Source organism: Scyliorhinus torazame, chromosome 1 (genome assembly GCF_047496885.1).
Source record: "Scyliorhinus torazame isolate Kashiwa2021f chromosome 1, sScyTor2.1, whole genome shotgun sequence".
NCBI lineage: Eukaryota > Metazoa > Chordata > Chondrichthyes > Carcharhiniformes > Scyliorhinidae > Scyliorhinus > Scyliorhinus torazame.
Window position 1 is genome coordinate 65,048,831 of NC_092707.1, and position 19,349 is coordinate 65,068,179.

At 47.1% G+C, this 19,349-nt stretch overlaps 1 protein-coding gene across 1 annotated transcript in view; it reads right to left on the reverse strand.

The window, feature by feature from the left end:
- The window catches only part of aacs (acetoacetyl-CoA synthetase), a 234,282-nt gene that overhangs the window by 112,738 nt on the left and 102,195 nt on the right, over positions 1 to 19,349 (reverse strand). Inside the window, exons 7-8 of the mRNA XM_072495803.1 lie at positions 16,215 to 16,296; positions 9,672 to 9,822 (exon numbers count right to left, since the gene is read on the reverse strand). Coding sequence (XP_072351904.1) covers positions 9,672 to 9,822; positions 16,215 to 16,296 — 233 coding nt within the window. The remainder of the gene's footprint in view (positions 1 to 9,671; positions 9,823 to 16,214; positions 16,297 to 19,349) is intronic.

A 19,349-nucleotide genomic window follows, 5' to 3' on the forward strand; every position in this document is an offset into this window, starting at 1 on the left:
GAACTCCCTGCCGGATGTGGTGGAAGCAGGGACGATAGTGACGATAAAGGGGCTTCTTGACAAATACACAAATAGGATGGTAATAGAGGGATACGGACCACGGAAGTGTAGATGATTTTAGGTTGGATGGGCAGCATGGTTACGTTAATGATGGAAAGGGATAAGTATACACCGCAGGGCAAGAGTTATAGCTGGGGGAAGGGCAATTATGATGCCATTAGACGTGACTTGGGGGGGATAAGGTGGAGAAGTAGGCTGCAAGTGTTGGGCACACTGGATAAGTGGGGCTTGTTCAAGGATCAGCTACTGCGTGTTCTTGATAAGTATGTACCGGTCAGACAGGGAGGAAGGCGTCGAGTGAGGGAACCGTGGTTTACCAAGGAAGTGGAATCTCTTGTTAAGAGGAAGAAGGAGGCCTATGTGAAGATGAAGTGTGAAGTTTCGGTTGGGGCGATGGATAGTTACAAGGTAGCGAGGAAGGATCTAAAGAGAGAGCTAAGACGAGCAAGGAGGGGACATGAGAAGTATTTGGCAGGAAGGATCAAGGAAAACCCAAAAGCTTTCTATAGGTATGTCAGGAATAAGCGAATGACTAGGGAAAGAGTAGGACCAGTCAAGGACAGGGATGGGAAATTGTGTGTGGAGTCTGAAGAGATAGGCGAGATACTAAATGAATATTTTTCGTCAGTATTCACTCAGGAAAAAGATAATGTTGTGGATGAGAATGCTGAGCCCCAGGCTAATAGAATAGATGGCATTGAGGTACGTAGGGAAGAGGTGTTGGCAATTCTGGACAGGCTGAAAATAGATAAGTCCCCGGGACCTGATGGGATTTATCCTAGGATTCTATGGGAGGCCAGGGAAGAGATTGCTGGACCTTTGGCTTTGATTTTTATGTCATCATTGGCTACAGGAATAGTGCCAGAGGACTGGAGGACAGCAAATGTGGTCCCTTTGTTCAAAAAGGGGAGCAGAGACAACCCCGGCAACTATAGGCCGGTGAGCCTCACGTCTGTAGTGGGTAAAGTCTTGGAGGGGATTATAAGAGACAAGATTTATAATCATCTAGATAGGAATAATATGATCAGGGATAGTCAGCATGGCTTTGTGAAGGGTAGGTCATGCCTCACAAACCTTATTGAGTTCTTTGAGAAGGTGACTGAACAGGTAGACGAGGGTAGAGCAGTTGATGTGGTGTATATGGATTTCAGCAAAGCGTTTGATAAGGTTCCCCACGGTAGGCTATTGCAAAAAATACGGAGGCTGGGGATTGAGGGTGATTTAGAGATGTGGATCAGAAATTGGCTAGCTGAAAGAAGACAGAGGGTGGTGGTTGATGGGAAATGTTCAGAATGGAGTGCAGTCACAAGTGGAGTACCACAAGGATCTGTTCTGGGGCCGTTGCTGTTTGTCATTTTTATCAATGACCTAGAGGAAGGCGCAGAAGGGTGGGTGAGTAAATTTGCAGACGATACTAAAGTCGGTGGTGTTGTCGATAGTGTGGAAGGATGTAGCAGATTACAGAGGGATATAGATAAGCTGCAGAGCTGGGCCGAGAGGTGGCAAATGGAGTTTAATGTAGAGAAGTGTGAGGTGATTCACTTTGGCAGGAATAACAGGAATGCGGAATATTTGGCTAATGGTAAAGTTCTTGAAAGTGTGGATGAGCAGAGGGATCTAGGTGTCCATGTACATAGATCCCTGAAAGTTGCCACCCAGGTTGATAGGGTTGTGAAGAAGGCCTATGGAGTGTTGGCCTTTATTGGTAGAGGGATTGAGTTCCGGAGCCGGGAGGTCACGTTGCAGCTGTACAGAACTCTGGTACGGCCGCATTTGGAGTATTGCGTACAGTTCTGGTCACCGCATTATAGGAAGGACGTGGAGGCTTTGGAGCGGGTGCAGAGATGATTTACCAGGATGTTGCCTGGTATGGAGGGAAAATCTTACGAGGAAAGGCTGATGGACTTGAGGTTGTTTTCGTTGGAGAGAAGAAGGTTAAGAGGAGACTTAATAGAGGCATACAAAATGATCAGGGGGTTGGATAGGGTGGACAGTGAGAGCCTTCTCCCGCGGATGGATATGGCTGGCACGAGGGGACATAACTGTAAACTGAGGGGTAATAGATATAGGACAGAGGTCAGAGGTAGGTTCTTTACGCAAAGAGTAGTGAGGCCGTGGAATGCCCTACCTGCTACAGTAGTGAACTCGCCAACATTGAGGGCATTTAAAAGTTTATTGGATAAACATATGGATGATAATGGCATAGTGTAGGTTGGATGGCTTTTGTTTCGGTGCAACATCGTGGGCCGAAGGGCCTGTACTGCGCTGTATTGTTCTATGTTCTATGTTCTATGGTCGGCGCAGGCTTGGAGGGCCGAAGAGCCTGCTCCGAGTGCTATACTTTTCTTTGTTCTGCCTATGCCATGTCAAATTCTGGATACTCTTGACCATCCACCTAATTTCACTATGATACATAATTGAAGGTTCTAACTCTAACTTATAATTCAATGTGCTTCAAGTTTGAAACTACCCACAAACACCTCTAGCGCGTACATGTAATGTGGACATAAGACGCCTTTTACAAAACTGACCCACTTTGATTAGTTCAAGGAATTTCATGAAGTCAAAAGTGAAAATGTTGTAATTTAAGCAAGATAGCAATATTTTTTGACCATGATTAAATTTTAGGCTGATATTTTTAATAAGGCCTGCAGCAGTGAAACAGAAAGTAAGCCACAAAAAAAATTAACTAAATGTGGTCAAACACAATTATTTGCAGCGTAATTGAATCTAACACCACTAAACTAAACCACTGATTTGAAATTGAGACTTAAATTTGAAATCCTTTCGAATTGGGATTTTGAATTAATCTATCATTCTCAGGGCCCGTCAGCTCTAGCCAAGATTCACACCGGCCCGTTGAATCGGGCGTGAGGCCCAAAACAAGATTTTCACCAAGCGCCAAACCCGTCACGAGTCTCCACGCCCACTCCCCTTAGACAGATCAAGTTCTCACCCAGACACGGCGAGAAGCTGATCGGGACTCCTTAGCACCCATTTCAATCTCATTAGCAAGATTTTAGTGGAATGCTGCGGCCTCCTGAGATGTTCACACCACCACCAGCGCTGACATACACCGCCGCCGCCCCCCCCCCCCCCCCCCCCCCCCCCCCCAGTCCCAGCTGCAAGTCCCGTGGCTCCAATCAGTACTGGTCCTTAAAAGCGGGGACCAGGCACTGTGGACTCCGAGCGGGAGCAAGGGGGCGAGTATCCTCTCTGTACTTGCCACAAGGATGCCGAGAGGGGTCCTTCCTTGGATGGGGGTCAGTCTTTCCTATGGAGCCTTGCAAACTTTTAAACTCTCTCCCAGCATGTCCATTTCAATGATTTATCAAAGGAAGGTAGAAGTCTCCCCTACATCGCCTTCAAACCTTTGATGTCTGTCCCAGCATGTCACGTTCAAAGACCTGTCAGATAACGGTTGAAATCTTCCATTTGATGTGTTGGAAACCTTTGAAGTGCTTTTTTCACATTCAATTTCATTCCCCTTTAACTGTTTCAAGCTTCTGGGCTCCTCGGCAAACCCAGAAGCTTTGAACTGCATTGTTTACATTCAATTTCACAGTCCATTACCTTTTAAAGCCTCTTGCTTGACAGGTCCCAGCTATTTCAAAAGAGGGTTTAGCTTTGTTTTTATAGCTCATCATGGTCCATTAACTCGGAAGTGCTTCCTTTTTAGTACAGGTTTATTTTCTAACCACAATTTTTTTTTTTTAATATAGAGGCTTTTGCTTTGTTCTGAAGTCCTTCCTTGAAAGCCCAGGTTCTCAGTCTGAGTGCTGCCCCCTGGCACCCTTGAAGATCCAACATGGCACTGAAGCAGGGTACTGAGGGGAGGGCGGGTGACCTTTGACGAACCCATTGCAGGGTATCGCTCACTGTAGAGTGTTATTCTGTGACTAGGATCCAGCCTTGCCACTTTCTTCAGGTCCCACGGCACAAATCCCCCGTGTGGGTGAATTGCGATCTGGATCGTGCTGATCCGCCTGGCGGGAATTGCACCTCTTTTCCCACCGGAGCCCACACTAGAATTTGGGGGGCGGAGAATTCGGCCCTAGAAATTAATAGTTTTATAGCTATATTTTTTATAATTAATACTCTGCATTCCAAATGAAGGTATTTAAGATCATGTCAAAATGTGGCAATCAAAATTAAATGCCAATTGAAACATCTATTTCGAAAGAAACTGTTGCAGCAAAAAGGGCAGTTTCATTAAAACATTTTCTAATTGCTTCCAATGTAATTATAGTTTTATTTCTGCATTATACTTATGGCTGTGCATGCTTGCAACAGACTCCATTAGTACAGAACCTTTAAGTGAATAAGCTTATATTACTTTAAACATAGTTAAGTTATTAATTAACAGCAGGCGTCCTGTGGCATCCTTCACAGGCAGCCTTGGGTCTGGCATGCAGCTGTTACCTTCAGTTGCTATCAGAGGGTCGAAGCTCACTCCTCTTAATAGGCAATACAAAAGTCAACATACTGCAGGTGCTGGAAATCTGAAATGAAAACAGAAAATGCCAGAAATACTCGGTAGATCGGACGGCATCTGTGGATTGAGAAACAGGACGAATGAAAGATAACAGAGCTGAAGTGTTGAGTTGCATTTTATGTGCCCCCTCTGGGCATGTTTTCGGTGGAGGGCACATAGAATAGGGTAGGTGCTCAGATTTGCTAAGTATGTCCAACATTTTATGTTTAAATAATAGGCAATCCTGGTGGTTTAGCTATTCATAAACTAAGGAGGTCAGTCAGAGAGAATGGGGTGGGGAGAAAAAGAAAGGGCAATGGGCCATGAAAGAAGGCAGAATGGACACCAGGAGAAAAAACACCCAGAGTGAATGGGACAACTGGATGGACAGAATGGGTGAAGAGAAGGTTGGCACACCAACAGACAAATGAGGGAAACAGAGAGTCACTGAATGGGGAGAACTGGAAGAAGTGTATGAATGGAGGGGGCAGAAGAAGGAACACAAGATGAAGCAGGCAGAAATCCTGGATTTAAGGAGACATGAGAGGGAGTGAGTGCAGAAGGAAGGGTGGAAGGTATGGAAAAAGGAAGGGAAAACAAGTATGGTAGAAATTCAGATAAGGGCAGAATGCAAACCATGAGACAGGACGCTCGTCCACTGGCTGAACAGCTCGCAGGAGCCCACATTGCCTTTGGAGATAGCTGGCCATAATGAGTGCCGGTGAGAAACTTGTGTCCAACAGCAGACCTTCATTGCGATCAAACATTCTGGGGAAAGATGTCCCACACCACATCCCCGATCACTGTTGGCCAATCTTCCTTGCAAGCAGCGCCACCAGGGAGCTGGTGAGGGCTGGAATCAGCAAGGGCCCTCGGTCCACAACTGAGGGTGGAATGGGGGCTGTAGAATGGGACATTGGGTGCACGGAGGTGGGATGCCAGAGACAAGGGCAGTGGGGTGGTCCTCAGCATCCACTCCCGTTTCCCAAAGTCAGGTCCCTTGATCAGCAACTTGGGGGCAGTAATTGCCCACTTTCTGCCTTCAAACGGCAGCAGCCTGGGGAGGTCATCAGGATCCTGCCCACCCAACTTATTCGGAGCAGAGACGGGAGGCACCAATCCACCAATTAAATGCCCCCCTCAAGTCCAAACTCACCTCTGAGGAGTATAATAAATTCCATCCATAGAATTTTATTTTACATAATCTTTCATGGGGTCTGTGTGTAGTTGGATAGATTAACATTTATTGGTGGTGATTTATTGGAAGGTGGTGGTGAGCAGCCTCCTTAAACCACTGCAGTCCATGTGCTGTAGATACACCTACAGTGCTGTTCGAAAAGGGAGTTCCACAACTCCGGTGGTAGCCATGAGCTCAGCGGTCGCACAAAAGGTTGCTCTCATGTAAGATCTTTGACTATGGCCTTTTGATCCCAGCAAGCGGGCACCAAAAGTAGCTACAATTCCCCCAGCTGAATCCCGTCGACCACAGTGCCAAGTAAGATGGGGAAAAGTCAGCCACCCAGCTGGAAATTGTAAATTCTGTGATTCTAAATTCTGCACTGTAAAATCTATGATTCTATAATTCTCTATGATTCTATGAAAAGCCAGCAAAGACGAGGGGAGGGAAACCTCTGCCTCAGAACCGGCAGCCACACGTGGTGGCACGGAACCGGAGTGGGCCCGCCCCGCAGAGCTCCCACTGCAGCCCCAGGCGCTTATGGACAAGCTGACGGACTTCATCACCTCCGAGCTCCAGAGACACAGGGAGGAGATGAGAAGAGACCTCCTCGCAGACGTCGAAAAGGCAGTAGAAGCTGTGACAGCCCCCATGAGGGAGTTGATGGGCAATATGGAGCCGAGGCTAGAGGCCCAGGAGACGACGAAGAGACCTCGAGAAGGCCATCATGGACCAAGGGGACCAGATCACAGCGTTCAAGGCAGAGGTGGTGAGCCTGATCAGAACCCAGAAGGTTGAAAGACAAAGTTGGTGACCAGGAGAACATAACGCGTCAACAGAATTTGAGAATCGTGGGGCTCCCAGAAGGAACGGAGGGGAGGATCCCCACGGAGTATGTAGCAGCGCTGCTCGGGAAGCTGGTCGGCAAGGAGGGCTTTGCCAAGCCCCCGGAGGTAAGCGCACCCACAGGTCGCTTCCGGCAACGGCCCAAAGCGGGGAACCACTGCCGGTGATAATCGCGAGGCTCCACAGGTACCATGATAAAGAACGGATCCGGAGGTGGGTGAAAAGCACAAGAGGGTGCAAATGGGAAGGACATTCCATCCGCTTGTACCAAAACATTGGGGCAGGCCTGGTCAAGCGTTGGGCCAAATCCGCCCTGGACAAAAGTGGGGTGCAATTTGGCATGCTCTACCCTGCCAAACCATGGTTTACATACCAAGGTAAGGTGGTGGTTGGGGGGGGGGGCAACACAGGGATGGCGTAAAAGAGGAAGTAGTCGGTGGCCATGTTGAATTTGCTGTGTACAGGGGCAGGCCTGGACAAACAGGGCCCACAGCACGAGTATGAGTGACCCCACAGGAGGGGGGGGGGGCGGAAAAGAGAGAGAGAAAGAAATAGTAACATGGAACATAAGGGGCCTCAAAGGGCTGGTGAAGAGGTCCCGAGTCTTCATTCATCTCAAGAATCTGAGGATGGACGTAACCTTCCTACGGGAGACACACCTAAGACAGAGGAACCGACTGCGGGTCAGAAAGGGCTGGGTCGGTGGGCCAAGCGTTTCATTCAGGAAAGGGCCCTGGTAGTCTTGGCAAATATATATGCCCCAAGCGGAGATAACAATGGCAGAAATGGGTAGCACGGTGGCACAGTGGGTTAGCCTTGCTGCCTCACGGCGCCAAGGTCCCAGGTTCGATCCCGGCTCTGGGTCACCATCCGTGTGGAGTTTGCACATTCTCCCAGTGTTTGCGTGGGTTTCTCCCCACAACCCAAAGATGTGCAGGGTAGGTGGATTGGCCATGCAAAATTGCCCCTTAATTGGACAAATTAATTGGGTACTCCAAATTACTTTGAAAAAACAATAGCGGAAATCATGGTCTTGGATATCCACCGACTTATCAGGGACGGGGGGTGGAGGAATCTTTAATTGCAACCAGAACGGGACATCTCATCCTCCAGTTTCTGAGAGGCACTGAAGGCGGTGGTCAGGGGTGAAATCAGAGCCTATAAGGCGCTTAAGAGACGGGAAAGAAAGGCAGCCAAGCTGCAGCTGATCGACTCGATACTGGAAGTGGATCCGCGATACTCCACACGGCCCCAACCGTGGAGCTGGTATCAGAAAGGAAAAATCTGCAACTTGAATTTGACCTGCACTCCACACGGAATGCAGTCCACCAGCTCCACCAGACACTGTGGACGTGGAGATGAACATGGAGGCAAGGCCAGCCGCATGCTGGCACACCAGTTGAGAAAACAGGCAGGTGCGAAAGAGATAGCACAAGCCAGGGACAGAAATGGTAAGATGGTAGCGGACCCAAACAAAGTTAACAAGGCCTTTACAAACTTTTATCACGAGTTAGACACCTCTGAACCCCTGGAGAGGGACTCACGGATGGAACAGTTCCTCGACAAACTGGATGTATGGGTGGTAGGGAAGGGCTGGAAGCACTGCTAGGGGAATCGTGGAATGCATCAATTTCATGCAGTCAGGGAAAGGGCCGGGTCCAGATGGGTTCCTGGTAGACCTTTACAAAATATTCTCAGCAGCGCAGGCCCTGAACCTGCGGGACATGTTCAACGGCTCACTGTCAAAGAGGGCCCTGCTGCCCACACATGCCTCAATCTCACTGATCTACAAAAAGGACAAAGACACAAGAGTGTGGATTATACAGACCTATCTCTCTCCTAAATACTGATGCAAAAATCCTAGCGAAGGCACTGGCGGGGCGCCTAGAGAACTGCCTGCCAGAAGAGATTGCAGAAGATCAGACCGGGTTTGTCAAGGGCAGACAACTAACAGCGAACATCAGACGCCTGCTGAATATAATAATGGCCCCATCCGGGGAGAGGACACCAGAGCTGATCCATCTCCCTGGACATTGAGAAGGCCTTCAATCGAGTAGGTGCTTGAACAGTTTCAAAAACTATATAATTCACACAAACACTAAGTAAATATTGTAAAATAGAGCAGGGACCTCAATCACAGACACGGTGACAGCTTGGGGCTCATGCGTTGTCGTTTCTATTGTGCTATTACTATTGTTGTTCCTGTATCTTTTGTATCTGCAAAGTCTGCAAAATGCCAATAAAAATATTTTTTAAAAAGAAAAGGGAGTTCCAGGATCTTGACCCAGCAACAGTGAAGGAACTGCGATATAATTCCATATTAGCATGGTGTGTAGCTTGGAGGGAACTTGCAGGTGGTGGTGTACCCATGCATCTGTTGCCCCTGTCTTTCAAGGTGGCAGACGTCACTGGTTTGGAAGGTGCTGTTGAAGGAGCCTTGGTGAGTTGCTGCAATGCATCTCACAGATGGCATACACTGGGGACCAGTTTAGCTCAGTTGGCTGGAAGGCTAGTTTGTGATACGTACAGAGCAAGGGCCAACATCGCAGGTTAAATTCCCGGACTGGCTGAGGTTATGAAGGCCTCGCCTTCTGAACCATGCTCCTCATCTGAGGTGTGGTGATCCTCAGGTTAAATCAAAGGGGAAAGCAGCCTATGGTCATCTGGGACTATGGCAACATTACATACACACTGCTGCCATTGTGATTTGGTAGTGGAGGAAATTAATGATTAAGGTGGTGGATGGGGTGCCAATCAAGCGGGTTGCTTTGTCCTGCATGGTGTTGAGCTTTGAGCATTGTTGGAGCGGCACTCATCTAGGCAAGTGGAGTATGTTGCATAACGCTCCAGACCTGTGCCTTGTAGACGACAGACAGGCTTTGGGGAGTCAGGAGGTGAGTTAAAGTGCCACAGAATTCCCAGCATCTGACCTGGGAAAGGACAAAAGCATAAACAACCCCCCCCCCCCAAAAAAAAGTAAAATGCAGATATATTTTGCCTTTCATTCTTCCATTGAATGCAATTTCAAATACAACATACAAAACTGCAAATAAGCACAGCTAAATGAAATTAAACAAGCCTGCATCCATTCTTAAAGCCTCAGGGTTTACCTACCCCAGCTGAATGTACCATGCATTTCGGTGCCCCTGTTGTACCAGAGGAATACATGATGAAAAGTGGGTGGCTGAAGGGCAGCTGCTCAAATTCCAGCTGTGGACCATGATCTCCTTCCTTTCCAGTGGCAAGGAAGTCATCTAGAAACATGCTGCAAGAAAAATCACATGGTTATAACATTAGCTGCAAGGGGGTTTGGTGGTTGAAATAATGCAAATTAATTCAAAATTAGTATTAGGGGAATCATTGACTGACGGTTTTAATGACTCGAGGTCAGTGCATACATTTTGAAAACAATACACTTAGTTTTGTGTATAAATCATTTCATCAAATTGTTGTTTTTTTTTTTTAAAAACACAAAATACAGCAAATTGATGCTTAATTCATTGAAATAAGGAAAAACACTTGCAGCCTAACAGCTCCAGATGACCAATATCATAGAATCATAGAATCCCTACAATGCATAAGGAGGCCAATCAGCCCATCGAGTCAGCACCAACCCTCCGAAAGAGCACTCTACCTAGGCCCACTCTCCCGCCCTATCCCCACAACCCCACCTAACCTGCACATCTTTGGACTGTGGGAGGAAACCGGAGCACCCGGGGGAAACCCACGCAGACTCGGGGAGAACTTGCAAACTCCACACAGACAAGGCCGGGATTGAACCCGGGTCCCTGGCGCTGTGATAAGAACATAAGAACTAGGAACAGGAGTAGGCCATCTGGCCCCTCGAGCCTGCTCCGCCATTCAATGAGATACTGGCTGATCTTTGTGGACTCAGCTCCACTCTCCGGCCCGTACACCATATCCCCGAATCCCTTTATTCTTTAGAAAGGTATTTATCTTTTTCTTAAAGACGTTTAAATAAGGAGCCTCAACTGCTTCACTGGGCAAGGAATTCCAGAGATTCACAACCGTTTGGGTGAAGAAGTTCCTCCTGCACTCCGTCCTAAATCTACTTCCCCTTATTTTGAGGCTATGCCCCCTAGTTCCGCTTTCCCCGACCAGTGGAAACAACCTGCCCGCATCTATCCTATCTATTCCCTTCATAATTTTATATGTTTCAGTAAGATCCCCCCGCATCCTTCTAAACTCCAATGAGTACAGTCCCAGTCTACTCAACCTCTCGTCATAATCTAATCCCCTCAACTCTGGGATCAACCTAGTGAATCTCCTCTGCACTCCCTCCAGTGCCAATATGTCCTTTCTCAGGTAAGGAGACCAAAACTGAACACAATACTCCAGATGTGGCCTCACCAACACCTTATACAATTGCAGCATAACCTCCCTAGTCTTGAACTCCATCCCTCTAGCAATGAAAGACAAAACTCGATTAGCCTTCTTAATCACCTGCTGCACCTGCACACCAACTTTTTGCGACTCGTGCACCAGCACACCCAGGTCCCTCTGCACAGCAGCATGTTTTAACATCTTACCGTTTAAATAATAATCCATTCTGCTGTTATTCCTCCCAAAATGGATAGCCTCACACTTGGCAACATTGAATTCCATCTGCCAGACCCTAGCCCATTCACCAACCTATCCAAATCCTTCTGCAGACTTCCGGTATCCTCTGCACTTTTTGCTTTACCACTCATCTTAGTGTCGTCTGCAAACTTTGCCACATTGCACTTGGTCATCAACTCCAAATCATCTATGTAAATTGTGAACAACTGCGGGCCCAACATTGATCCTTGAGGGACCCCACTAGTTACAGGTTGCCAACCAGAGAAACACCCATTTATCCCCACTCTCTGCTTTCTGTTAGTTAACCAATCCTCTACCCACGCTACCACTTTACCCTCAATGCCATGCATCTTTAGTTTATGCAGCAACCTTTGGTGTGGCACCTTGTCAAAAGTGATGCAGCAGTGCTAACCACTGCGCTGCCCGCACGGTGATATATCACTTCATAAACTATGGTTTAACTATGCAGATATAGATGGCTGGAAAGGAAATATCCAGACCAATTTCCACAGATGTGGTATTTTATTTTTCAGTTGGTACCTAAATTTGAACAGCATTAGAAAGAAGGAATCATTTATGATCCATTACAGTTATATAAAGAAGGACCTATCCAAAGGGGAAGAAAAATATTAATTCAACATCCGAACATCCAATGCGGGGAAGGGACTGGAGAGGAGAGAGGAAGGTGAGATTGGGGAAAAAAGGTGTTTATTCCACATAAAAATCTGTATGAGAGTGAAAATTAAAATTTGCATTTTAGTAGCATTGGTTGAGAAGAATGTTGGTGAGGACACTGGGATAACTAACTCCCTTGCTCTCTTCCAAACTGTGCCACGACATCCATCTGAAAACAGACATCTCACTTAATTCTGATCAGAAAGGCAGAACCTCTAGCAATGCAGCACCAGCCCAGCGGTTATGTATTCATGGTCTGGAGGAAAACTGAAACTCACAATCTTTTAACTTTTTTACAATAACCTTTATTGTCACAAGTAGGCTTACATTAACACTGCAATGAAGTTACTGTGAAAAGCCCCTAGTCGCCTCACTCCAGCATCTGTTTGGGTACACAGAGGGCGAATTCAGAATGTCCAATTCACCTAACAGCACGTCTTTCAGGACTTGTGGGAGGAAACTGGAGCACCCGGAGGAAACCCACGCAGACACGGGGAGAACTTTCAGACTCCTCACAGCCAGTGACCCACACTGGGAATCGAACCTGGGAACCTGGAACCACTATGCTACCATGCGACAAGAATAGGCATCAGTCGAGAAAAGCGTCATGAGTTTTGTGTGGGCTGGGAAGACCCCGAGAGTGAGGAGGGGGTTCTTGCAGCGTAGCAGGGAGAGGGGGGGACTGGCACTACCGAGCTTAAGTGAGTACTATTGGGCCGCCAATATTTCAATGGTGTGTAAGTGGATGGGAGAAGGGGAGGGAGTGGCGTGGAAGAGATTGGAGATGGCGTCCTGCAAAGGAACCAGCCTACAAGCACTGGTGACGGCACTGCTGCCGTTCTCCCCGAAGAAATACACCACAAGTCCAGTGGTGGTGGCAACACTAAAAATTTGGGGGCAGTGGAGACGGCATAGGGGAATGACGGGAGCCTCGGTGCGGTCCCCGATAAGAAATAACCATAGGTTTGTCCCGGGGAGAATAGATGGGGGATTTGGAGCATGGCAGAGAGCTGGGATTGTGCAACTGAGGGATCTGTTCCTGGACGGGACGTTTGCGAGTCTGGGAGCGCTGACGGAAAAATATGGGTTGCCCCAAGGGAATGAATTTCGATACATGCAACTGAGGGCTTTTGCGAGGCAACAGGTGAGGGAATTCCCTCAGCTCCCGACGCAGGAGATTCTGGATAGTGAGATCTCAGGGATATGGGTGGGGGATGGTAGGGTGTCAGATATATACAGGGAAGTGAGAGATGAGGGGGAGAACATGGTGGATGAGCTGAAGGGAAAATGGGAGGAAGAGCTGGGGGGAGAGATTGAAGAGGGGCTGTGGGCAGACGCCCTACGTAGGGTAAACTCTTCGTCCTCGTGCGCCAGGCTTAGCCTGATACAATTTAAGGTTTTGCACAGGGCGCATATGACCGGAGCAAGGCTCAGTAAATTGTTTGGGGTAGAGGATAGGTGTGGGAGATGCTCGAGAAGCCCAGCAAACCACACCCACATGTTTTGGTCATGCCCGGCACTGCAGGGGTTCTGGGTGGGGGTGGCGAAGGTGCTTTCAAAGGTGGTGGGGGTCCGGGTCGAGCCAGGCTGGGGGCTGGCTATATTTGGGGTTGCAGAAGAGCCGGGAGTGCAGGAGGCGAGAGAGGCTGATGTTTTGGCCTTTGCATTCCTAGTAGCCCGGCGAACGATACTGCTTATGTGGAAGGAAGCCAAGCCTCCGGGCGTGGAGACCTGGATAAACGACATGGCAGGGTTTATAAAACTGGAACGGATAAAGTTTGCACTAAGGGGTTCGGCTCAGGGGTTCACCAGGCGGTGGCAACCGTTCATTAACTACCTCGCAGAACGATAAAGGAAATGGGATGGTAACAGCAGCAACCCAGGGGGGAGGGGGGGGGGGGGCCCAGCTGGGTCCTCAGGGGTGTTTTTGTAAAGATATTGGTACTTGGTTATGTATATCGAATTGCTGATTTTATTATTTGGAAAAGTTATTATTTTTGTTATGGCAGTTGCCATTTAGTTTATATATTATTTATTTATTTGTTAAATTACGGTCACGGTTAGTTATATTGTTTTGCTGTTGTAAAAAGGGGAAAAACCTTTGTACTGTTTTGTTTGGCCGAAAAAGTTGAATAAAATATATTATATTAAAAAAAAAGAATAGGCATCAGCGACAACTCATTAGTTACACGCTTATCTGATTCAGATAACCTGGCATGGCCAAAATGCGTGGGTTTCACTGCCAGGTGCCAGTGCCAGGGTGGCATTCCAAGACCCAGGGCCTGAGGGGGTGGCCATGCCCACAAAAGGGGGGATTGATGCAGGAGGGGGTGAAGGATGGGTATGAAGGCGCCTCCAAAAGGTTGGGACGGGTTGAAGGGTGGGGGTTCTGAAAAGGAAGGGGGCCCAAAAGCGTGCATGTGGAGGTCTGAAAAGGGAGGCCCTTAGCAACCCCATTGCGGGATATCCTCATTTTGGGGGAGGGGGGGTCCGTGACATTGCCCATCGGCAGGGGGGTTTTGTAGGACCATCAAGCTCACTTAGAGATCAGGGATCCTTTCAAAATGGTGGCCCGATCTCGGAGGAGCCAGTCTGGCTGACAAGTTGAGCTCCCCAGTGGTGAAAAAATTTCCAAGTGTGGGCTAGACCAGGAAGAAACTCTAAGGCCCCAAAACACCTAGCAAATCTTCAATGCAGCAAAACTAGAGGGGTACTGCATTTTGGTAGAAAAAACATGGGGAGGACAACATAGGCTCGATGGTACAACTTTGTGGGGGAGTACAGCAGCAGAGGGACCTCAGGGTTCAAGTGCATAAATCTCTGAAGGTGGCCAGGCAAGTTAAAACAGTTAAGAATGCTTATGGGTTCCTAGAGTCCAAAGACGTGCAGGTTAGGTGGCTTGGCCATGATAAATTGCCCTTAGTGACCAAAAGGGTTAGGAGGGGTTATTGGGTTATGGGGATAGGGTGGAAGCGAGGGCTTAAGTGGGTCAGTGCAGACTCAATGGGCCAAATGGCCTCCTTCTGCACTGTATGTTCTATGTTGTATGTTCGCCGTTCTACGTTGGGTTTATAATAGAGGCATGTAGTATAAAAGGAGGGGATTCCAAACCTCTACAAATCATTGGTCAGACCACATTTGGAGTAGCGTGTTCAGTTCTGGGCACCTTATTTAAGGAAGGATGTTAAAGCCCTGGGGAGAGTGCAGAGGAGATTTACTAGAATGATACCAGGAAGGAGGAATTTTAGACACAAGGAAATATTGGAGAAATTGGGCTTGTTCTCCTTGGAGCAGAGAAGATTTAGAGGCGACCTTATTGAGGTGTCCAAAATTATGAACAATTTTGACAGGGTAAATAAGGATATTCTGTTTCCACTAGTTGGTATGTCAGTGACTAGGGGTCACAACTTCAAGATGGCAAGAGAGCCGGGAGTGAGAGGAGAAACTTCTTTACTCAAGAGTTGCTGGGGTTTGGAATGCACTGCCTGGGAGAGTGGTGGAGGTAGATTCCATAGGATGTTTCAAAAGAGAGCTGGATATACATTTGAAAGTGATTAATTTAGAGGGCTATGGAGTTAAGACAGGGGAATGGGACTAGCTAAGTTGCTCTTTTGGGAGATGGTACTGACATGGTGGGGTGAATGGCCGCCTTCAGTGATGTAAATAACAATAACAAATAGCTTTTCTTTGAGATACCAATTCCCACCATTTTCTATGTTTAAGATTTAAATTAATTTGCCTTGTGATCGGTAAAGGTAAAGTTGCCATATTCACAGATTTTGGGGGGGGGGAAAGGAGGAAAAGAAAGAGGAGGAGGGAGAGAGAGAGAAAGAGAGAGAGAGAGAGAGAGAGAGAGAGAGAGAGAGAGAGAGATGGCTGGTGGTGATTTAACTTGAGGATCACCTCAGCCAGCTGGCCTTGCTCTGTATCACGAGCCAGCTGTCTAGCCAAGTGAGCTAAACCAACCCCCATACAGGTTTTATAAAAATAGTTTTTAAGAGTCCGCAGACGAGAAGCATCTCAATTCTAAATCTGGCCTCATATACAAGACCTGGTGACAAAATCTTCTGCCATTTGGGCCTTAATGTTTGGAACTTAATTTAAATAGCTTGACTTTGCTATTCCCCCACTTGCCCAACCTTCCCTTTATCTACCCCTCTCTCTCTACCTCTCGCCCCTCACCAATAAGGTTTCCTCCTCAAACCTCATCTTTTTGACCATGCCATTAGTCAACTCTTCTACTGCTCAGTGCCTATTTCCTTCTTTGAACCACAATGGGACATTTACTATGCTCAAGGTGCTACAAAATTGCTGGCAGCAGCTGTCATATTACAATATATAAGAGCCATCAGTTGACATTGCAACAAATACTCCATTAAAATATTATTCCCGAGTTTTCACCTGTTGGGTATCCTGGACAGGTCTATGGTCGCTCTTGATCGTACGTATGGAATTACTACTACCCTCTTCAAGTCAGGCAAACCTAAAAGAGCAAATAAAGAAAACCATGTCAATCAACCTTAAACTGAACGGAGATAGCACAGACTTGGAGTTATCAGAAATATAACACTAGGTTTCAGCTACAAATTAGAATTTGCCAAGAAACCATCACCGCAGCCCCGCCCCCTCACATTGACCATGAAAGCCGTCTGTTATGGTTGTTCTAGATTGTGAGTGCGTCCAAGAATGAACGACTTAATTTGAATATAACTAATTTTATACAACCACCTCTAATGTAAGCAAGGTTTTCTGAATCACCTGCAACACGTCATCCATAGGAAAAAAAATCCTTTTTTGTTTTAAAAATAGACATCCTCAATTGCACCGGTGTTACAATCTAGGACCACAAGCCACATTTCATAGCAAAGTAGGTCTTCCTGCTAGCCAAATGTACAAGAACAAACATATTTTCCATAGAATCCCAACAGTGCAGAAGGAGGCCATTCGGCCCCATCAAATCTACACCGACCCTCTGAAAGAGCAGCCTACCTAGGCCCGCTCCCCTGCCCTGTCCCTGTAACCTCACCTAACCTGCACATCTTTGGGCTTTACCAAACACATGTACCAGTTTGAGTCAAAAGATTTGTCAGTCGATCACAAAGAATTGCTGGTTTGAGGTTTCAGAATTATTCAAGGATTATAAGGTATGGCTTGTGCTTGGGCTGTAATGTGAGGCCTTGAATAAAATATGCAATGCGGTCTATCTACTCTTGGAAAGTAAGAGTTTTGCACATATAAAAAGAGTTAATATATAATGCACTTTGTTGCACAGGATTTATTTTCATTTATCGGTTCAAACTCTGAGATCATACACATGGAGCAACCAGAATGCATTAAGTATTAATCCTATCCTTGGGTGTGAACTATGCCTCAGTAATAAACCCATCAACATCAAGACAGCAGGAGGACTGCAGACTTTACTTCCACTCTATAGACTTGAGGCCTTGAAAGACTCTATACAAATGCATTTTTTTTTCTTTTATCAGTGCCATCAAAATTGCAAATAAATTAAGAACTGGTGTAACAATTCACCTAATTTGTTGAAGGAAGCTTTCCCTTTTCTCAAGTACCACAGGAATGCAACTGTGATGCTCCACAATGTTGTTCATATTGATTTGATAAATTCATCAACTCTTTGCTTGAGCTGACGCATCAAGTTTCCTAATGTACCGAAGAGTAGAATTCTAATAAACTTTGCGCAGGATTCACCGACCACTCTGCCACGTGGTTTTTGGCGGCAGAGGTGGCCCACCAGCAGGATCTACCAACCCAGTCACAGTCAATGGGATTTCCCAGTGACAGCACCCCTCATTGGGGGGGAAACCCGTGCGCCGGCGTGGGGCCGGAATTTCCCGCCGGTGTGAACAGCCAGTAAATCCCACCCAATACTGGAATCAGATCGCATTTTAATGCCTTCAGAAACATTGCTTTTTTTGGCACATCTGATTTAATAGCAGCATCTTGCATTGATATGGTGTCTGTAGCATAGTAAAACATCCCAGAGTCAGGAGGAGCATCATCAAATTAAATTCAACATTAAGCCAACATTATAAATGGCTAGGAAAGAGAACGCCGGGAGATCTGTTCATCGTGGTTGGGGACTTCAACAAGGCCAACCTCAAGAGTGTACTGCCGAAATTCCACCAACACATCTCCTGTCCCACCAAGGGCAACAACACTCTTGACCACTGCGACTCAAAAATCAAGGGCACCTACCGGTCCATCCCCCGACTGCACTTTGGAAAATCAGACCATTAGACAGTACTCCTTCTCCCAGCATACAAGCAGAAACTCAAGCGAGAGAATCCAGCTAAGAAGGTTGTGCAGTGCTGGTCTGAGGAAATAGAAGAGCTCCTGCGAGGCTGCTTAGAGACAGTGGATGTTCTTACCATATTTATGAACTCAGCGACCAACTTAAATGAGTATGCCACCACTGTCACAGACTTCATCAGCAAATATGTGGACGACTGCGTGCCAAAGAAAGCAGTATGTACGTTCCCCAACCGGAAACCATGGCTCAATCGCGAAATTGAATCCCTACTTTTTTTTTTAAATAATATTTTATTGAAAATTTTTGGTCAACCAACACAGTACATTGTGCATCCTTTACACAACATTGTAACAATACAGATAATAATGACCTTTTTAAATTTAAACAAAAACAACAAATAAATAAATATTAAATAACAAAAAATAAAAACTAGCCCTAATTGGCAACTGCCTTGTCTCAGGCCACACACCCCCCCCCAATCCCCCCCCATCCCTCCCCCCCCCCCCCCCCCAAGTCCTGGGCCGCTGCTGCTGCCTTCTTTGTTCTCCCCTATCTATCTTTCCGCAAGATATTCGACGAACGGTTGCCACCGCCTAGTAAACCCTTGAGCCGACCCCCTTAGGACGAACTTAATCCGCTCTAACTTTATGAACCCCGCCATATCATTTATCCAGGTCTCCACCCCCGGGGGCTTGGCTTCTTTCCACATTAGCAATATTCTGCGCCGGGCTACTAGGGACGCAAAGGCCAAAACATCGGCCTCTTTCGCCTCCTGCACTCCCGGCTCTTGTGCAACCCCAAATATAGCCAACCCCCAGCTTGGTTCGACCCGGACTCCTTCTACTTTCGAAAGCACCTTTGTCACCCCCATCCAAAACCCCTGTAGTGCCGGGCATGACCAAAACATATGGGTATGATTCGCTGGGCTTCTCGAGCACCTCGCACACCTATCCTCCACCCCAAAAAATTTACTGAGCCGTGTTCCAGTCATATGTGCCCTGTGTAATACCTTAAACTGAATCAGGCTTAGCCTGGCGCACGAGGACGACGAGTTTACCCTGTTTAGGGCATCTGCCCACATCCCCTCCTCAATCTCCTCCCCTAGCTCTTCTTCCCATTTCCCTTTTAGTTCGTCCATCATAGTCTCCCCTTCGTCTCTCATTTCCCTATATATATCCGACACCTTACCGTCCCCCACCCATTTCTTTGAGATGACTCTGTCCTGCACCTCTTGTGTCGGGAGCTGCGGGAATTCCCTCACCTGT